The 5,512-nt window shown below is 42.2% G+C and overlaps 1 protein-coding gene across 1 annotated transcript; it reads right to left on the reverse strand.

Annotated features, from left to right (window-relative positions):
* Window positions 1-2,374: 2,374 nt before the first annotated feature.
* LOC118937302 (sialic acid-binding Ig-like lectin 13) lies at window positions 2,375-3,645 on the reverse strand. Its single transcript, XM_090189323.1, has 3 exons — window positions 3,489-3,645; window positions 2,821-3,207; window positions 2,375-2,691 (listed from the first exon to the last, which is right to left on the reverse strand). The coding sequence occupies exons 1-3, from the start codon at window positions 3,535-3,537 to the stop codon at window positions 2,375-2,377; spliced, it is 753 nt and encodes a 250-aa protein (XP_090045449.1). The 5' UTR covers window positions 3,538-3,645.
* Between the last annotated feature and the right edge of the window lie 1,867 nt (window positions 3,646-5,512).

Below are 5,512 nucleotides of genomic sequence, written 5' to 3' on the forward strand. Positions count from 1 at the left end.
CCAACTTCCTGTCTTGTATCAGACCACTGTCTTTCTAACTAACTGTGTCTTCTGTCCTCAGTCATCATTTCCTTTATATGGTCTTAAACTGCCTTCAGTGAGCTAGTTGAACTCAGCAGTTCCTCTATACTGGAACCCATTAAACAGATGCTCTGTGAACTCAACACTCAAAATAAATGGTCTAAAATAAAGAGTAGCCTGCATCATCATATCAACACTATAGTAACAGTTAAACACTTTTCATCCCAGCAAATTCTAAACTATGCAGATAATTAAAGAGCACACCATTATAAGTGTAACAAAAGTACCAATAGAAACAGATACACAATGACAATACTGTACATAAAAACACTTAATACCCATTGGAAAAATAATTAACAAGCACTTATTTTATTGACTTGTGCATAAAGCCCATCTAGGTTGTTAAGAGGTGGTTCCTGAGCCCCTCTCCCGGTCACATTGACTTCAGCGTACTCACTCTCCTGTCCCTGGACCCTGTCCTGGGCTGCAGCTGGGGTCTCTTTGGTCTGTAGTTTGGAGAAGTCTATGTCACCGTAGTGAATCTCTTCAGGCTGGTCTTCTGCAGATTCCTCTGGTTCTTCTCCGGCTGTGGCCTGGTTAGTACACACTGTCCCAACCGGGGAGTTCTGTGGAGAGAACACAGAGAGAGGAACAGGTGTAAAGCTCTAAGCTCAGTAATGTGTAAAACTCTAAGGTCAGCAGGTTACACAACACATACTGAGTGGATGTCAATGAAAATGTCAATTCAACTGACAGGTGTAAAGACAGTAAACACTGTCAAAGTCCAACAGCCATTCTGTTATCATTCCATGTCATTACAGGATGTGGCATTGTTTTCGATGTGGTCATCTCCCCCTAAACTTGCTCTGAAATTATGTTAACCTCATGGCTTTAAATAGTTTCAGCATTAATTCAGTACTTCCTTAGATACACTTTGTTGGTGGTTTTAAAGTTGAGCCTTATTCCCACCTGTCCCTGTGGACTGTCTGTCCTTTCAAGTCCATCGTGGAGCCTCGAGTTTCTCCTCCTGGAAGACATTTAGAAAGGTATTCTGAATGCACTGAGAGGGTTTCCATATGCAAAAGCACAAACACAGCAGAAATTTTAAAAAATGCGTTGATGCCAGGAATAGTTCTTACCATACAAAAAGGCTGATCAGGCTGATAATCAAAATGGCCCCCAGAGTTCCTGCTGCAACCCCAAACACCATTGGGTTTTTTGGCTCTTTTTGCCCTAAAAATACAGCACATATTATGGTCAATTCTCACAAAAAGATCTCTCAAGTACACTACATGACCAAAAGTATGTGGACACCTGCTCGTCGAACATCTCATTCCAAAATCATGGGCATTAATATGGAATATAGAATGTCATTGTATGCTGTAGCGTTAAGAATTCCCTTCACTGGAACTAAGGGGCCCAGCCCAAACCATGAAAAACAGCCCCAGACCATTATTCCTCATCCACCAAACTTTACAGTTGGCACTATGCATTGGGGCAGGTAGTGTTCTCCTGGAATCCGTCAAAACCCAGATTCGTACGCCGGACTGCCAGATGGTGAATCGTATATTCAACACGCCAGAGAACGGATTTCCACTTCTCCAGAGTCCAATGGCAGTGAGCTTAACACCACTGCAGCTGATTCTTGGTACTGCACATAGTGATCTTAGGCTTGTGTGCGGCTGTTCGGCCATGGAAACCCATTTCATGAACCCTTCAACAAACAGTCCTTGTGCTGCCGTTGCTTCCAAAGGCAATTTAGAACATGGTAGTGAATGTTGCCATCCTACTGCCAATGTTTGTCTACAGAGATTGCATAGCTGTGTGCTCGATTTTAAACACATGTCAGCAAAACATCTGAGGATTTAATAGCTGAATCCACGCATTTGAAGGGGTGTCCACATACTTTTGAATATATATTGTATATCTAACCTACGATTGTGCACTACGTGCCCATTTTACCTTTTATAGCCAGCTGCACTTCATTCGACTTCCCACAGCCGTGACTATTTCTTCCTTCACAGTAGTACAGTCCTCTATCACCAGCAGTCACATTGAGGAAGTAACTCTGTCCAGATGCAACCTGTGTTGTTTTACCCCCACTGATCTGGAACCAGGTGAAATTAGTCACAGGAGGGTTGGCTGTACTGCTGCAGGTCAGATTAACACAGCTGCCCACTGATACTGAATCAGCTGGACTGATGGAGGCCAATGTGTCCTTAGGAGAGACTGGGGGAGAGGGGTTCATTTAGAATGTATCTGGATATGGTATATTGAATAGTCTCATCAAAACCACTCTCTTACAATCATCAGTGAAACATGATAGAATGATCTATTCTACAGGAACCGGTTACTAAATCTTACATGAAACGTTAAGCATCATGTTATGTTCAGCTCTCTTGTTGCTTGTCCCTACTGGGTAGACTGAGGTACAAGTGATGTTCTTCTCATGATGAAGGTATGACGGAGTGAAGGTCACCGTGGAGAGAACTGAATTGGTTCGGTCTGGATTCTCCTGCAGTTGGTTCTCAGGTATGAACTGTGTTGGGAGAGTCCATGTCAGCTCAGGGGGGTGTTCAGGACAGGGAGCGACAGCAGAGCAGTTCAAGCTTACAGGGGTCCCTTCCTTCACCTCACCTGAGACAGTAATGATGGGACTGGAAGTCAAATCTGTAATACATTGTAGATAAATATATTTTACACTAACAGTTAAACTGTCCACTTGTTCAACTCTTATCTTTGATGAAAGGAATCTAAACTGAGAAAAAAAAATAGGTTTTAAGATAAATTGTCTCTTACCCCTGACAACTATATTAACAGACTTATCAGGATCTGTTGCAAGGAATGGTCGACTCTCAATCCTGAAGAAGTATATATCAGAGTAACTGGTGGTTACATTGAAGAAGACTGTGGTGCAGTTCTTCTGGGACATGTTTCCAGTTATCTCCCCTTGATATCTGTTGACCGTCTTACTACTGTTAAATATCACATTGTCCGGACGCCCACCAAAGTTTGAGTTTTCTTTAATCCACACTCCAGAGGTTAGTATTGTGCTGTTATATTCATTCTTTTTTTGTTCAGGAACATCAAATGAACATGGGATTTGCACACAGGAGCCCGTCAGTACATCCATTCTATCTGGCATTGTGGTGATCAAATCTCTTCGACCAAAGCAGGCCAGAACACCTGCAACATAAAGGACAACATCAGGGAGGTAATATGATCTTTTCAGTACAGTCACTCTCTCTGCAGCAAAAAATATGAACTCATTTCAATGTACAGGTGATTCCTGATGTCACGACTCCATGCCCTAAACTGGATCATGAACATATCTGGAGCACAATGTTTGAATCCAGACTATTAAACTCTGCTTTTCTATACATTGAGACAGATGGGAATACAGCTCATAGTATGAAACATCATCCCTTGTACTTTCATAACTAGTTGTCGTTGTGTGTAAGACTCACCTGATATAAAGAGGACAATGAGAAAAAACATGTTCTCAGGACAAGCCATGTGAGAACTCACACACTACTGATCACCTGAAACAGTACAAACATACACACATTTAGTAACTCAACACACTGCCCCTCCTTACCTTCAGGCTCAAACCCAACACCCGAGCACTCCATTCTCCCACCCCTACAGGAGGGCAGCTCCCGCTCAGGCTGTCCAAGCTCTTTTCTGTCCTGGCACCCCAATGCTGGAACCAGCTTCCCCCTGAAGCTACCTGCCCATCTTGCGAAAACATCAGAAACCCTACCCCTTCAGGGCATTTTAAATAATCCCACAGCACCCCCCCCCCCTCCCCCCTTTCACAGCCTGACCTCAAAAGGCCATTTGTGAACTAACATCCGCACTTGACACCCCCCTCCCCCACACACACACACTAGCACTGACTTTGCTGATACCTGCTTGAGTGTACTTACTATGAATGTAATGCGGTTGTCTCACCTGACTAGCATAAGATGAATGCACCAACTGTATGTCGTTCTGGATAAGAGTGTCTCTGCTAAATTACTCAAATGTATTACATTGAACCTTAATGCGTACAGTGCATTCGGAAATGATTCAGACCTCTTGACTTTTCTCCCCTCGTTGTTATGTTGTTTAAAATGGATGAAATTGTTGTCGCCCTTCAATCTACACACAATACCCCATAATAACAAAAACAATTTTTTAGAAATGATTTGTCATTATGAAGTATTGTGTGTGGATTGATAAGGAAAAATGATTTTATGCATTTTACAATAAGACTAAAGTAACAAAATGTGGAAAAAGGAAAGGGGTCTGAATACTTTCTGAATGCAGTGTATGGCTTTCAGTTGTGAAGCTATAACATGAACCAACAACAGCAGCATTTCAAATCATTACCAGTCATAACATTTCAGTGACTCTTAACATTAAATTGAAAAGATAGTGAAGAAGTCGACACTTGCCTTACGATCTTGAAAAGCGATCACAGAAAAGGAGATGATATCACACCCATAGTGAGTTCTGACAAACTGAAGTGTTGCAATTCAAGTTGGACAATGGACAATTGGACAATTACCACAGATCTGGAACCAGATGAAGGTTGTCACAGGAGGGTTGGCTGTACTGCTGCAGGTCAGATTAACACAGCTGCCCACTAATACTGGATCAGCTGGACTGATGGAGGCCGAGGTGTCCTTAGGAGAGACTGAGGGAGAGGGGTTAATTTAGAATGTATCTGGATATGGTATATTGAATAGTCTCATCAAAACCACTCTATTACAATCATCAGTGAAAACATGATAGAATGATCTATTCTTCAGGAACCGGTTACTAAATCTTACATGAAACGTTAAGCATCATGTTATGTTCAGCTGTCTTGTTGCTTGTCCCTACTGGGTAGACTGCAGTACAAGTGATGTTCTTCTCATGATGAAGGTATGATGGAGTGAAGATCACCGTGGAGAGAACTGATTTGGTTTGGTCTGAATTCTCCTGCAGTTGGTTCTCAGGTGTGAACTGTGTTGGGAGAGTCCATGTCAGCTCAGGGGGGTGTTCGGGACAGGGAGTGACAGCAGAGCAGTTCAAACTGACAGGGGTCCCTTCCTTCACCTCACTGAGACAGTAATGATGGGACTGGAAGGCAAATCTGTAATACATTGTAGATAAATATATTTTACACTAACAGTTAAACTGTCCACACTGACAAATCTCGTTGACCAAAGCGGGCCAAAACACCTGTAATATAAAGGACAACATCAGGGATGTTCTGATGTTTTTTCAATTCAGTCCAATGATATGTATTAACCCTAGATGACTGACAGGGGCCGCTGTTTGGAAGCCACTGCACAGCCATCTTGTTACTCCTCCTCCAGTGTAAAACAGATGTTGGAAGATATAGAAACGCATTTATTAATGTCTATATTAGTTTTAGACTAGTATATTCTATTACAGACACCTTAATGCAGACTTTTAAATTATATTTTGTGACCTGCAACACTTCCTTCAGTAGAGAGAC

This window comes from Oncorhynchus mykiss, chromosome 11 (genome assembly GCF_057628025.1).
Source record: "Oncorhynchus mykiss isolate SJ-2025 chromosome 11, ASM5762802v1, whole genome shotgun sequence".
NCBI classification, from domain to species: domain Eukaryota; kingdom Metazoa; phylum Chordata; class Actinopteri; order Salmoniformes; family Salmonidae; genus Oncorhynchus; species Oncorhynchus mykiss.

What these genes read in the sequence shown, in the direction of transcription:
- LOC118937302 (XM_090189323.1), bottom strand. Translation starts at nt 3,537, where the DNA reads ATGGCTTGTCCTGAGAACATGTTTTTTCTCATTGTCCTCTTTATATCA. An exon ending in CATTGTCCTCTTTATATCAG is followed by an intron (nt 3,208 to 3,488) that starts GTGAGTCTTACA and finishes TTTATGTTGCAG; the next exon opens with GTGTTCTGGCCTGCTTTGGT. An exon ending in TGTTAATATAGTTGTCAGGG is followed by an intron (nt 2,692 to 2,820) that starts GTAAGAGACAAT and finishes AATGTATTACAG; the next exon opens with ATTTGACTTCCAGTCCCATC.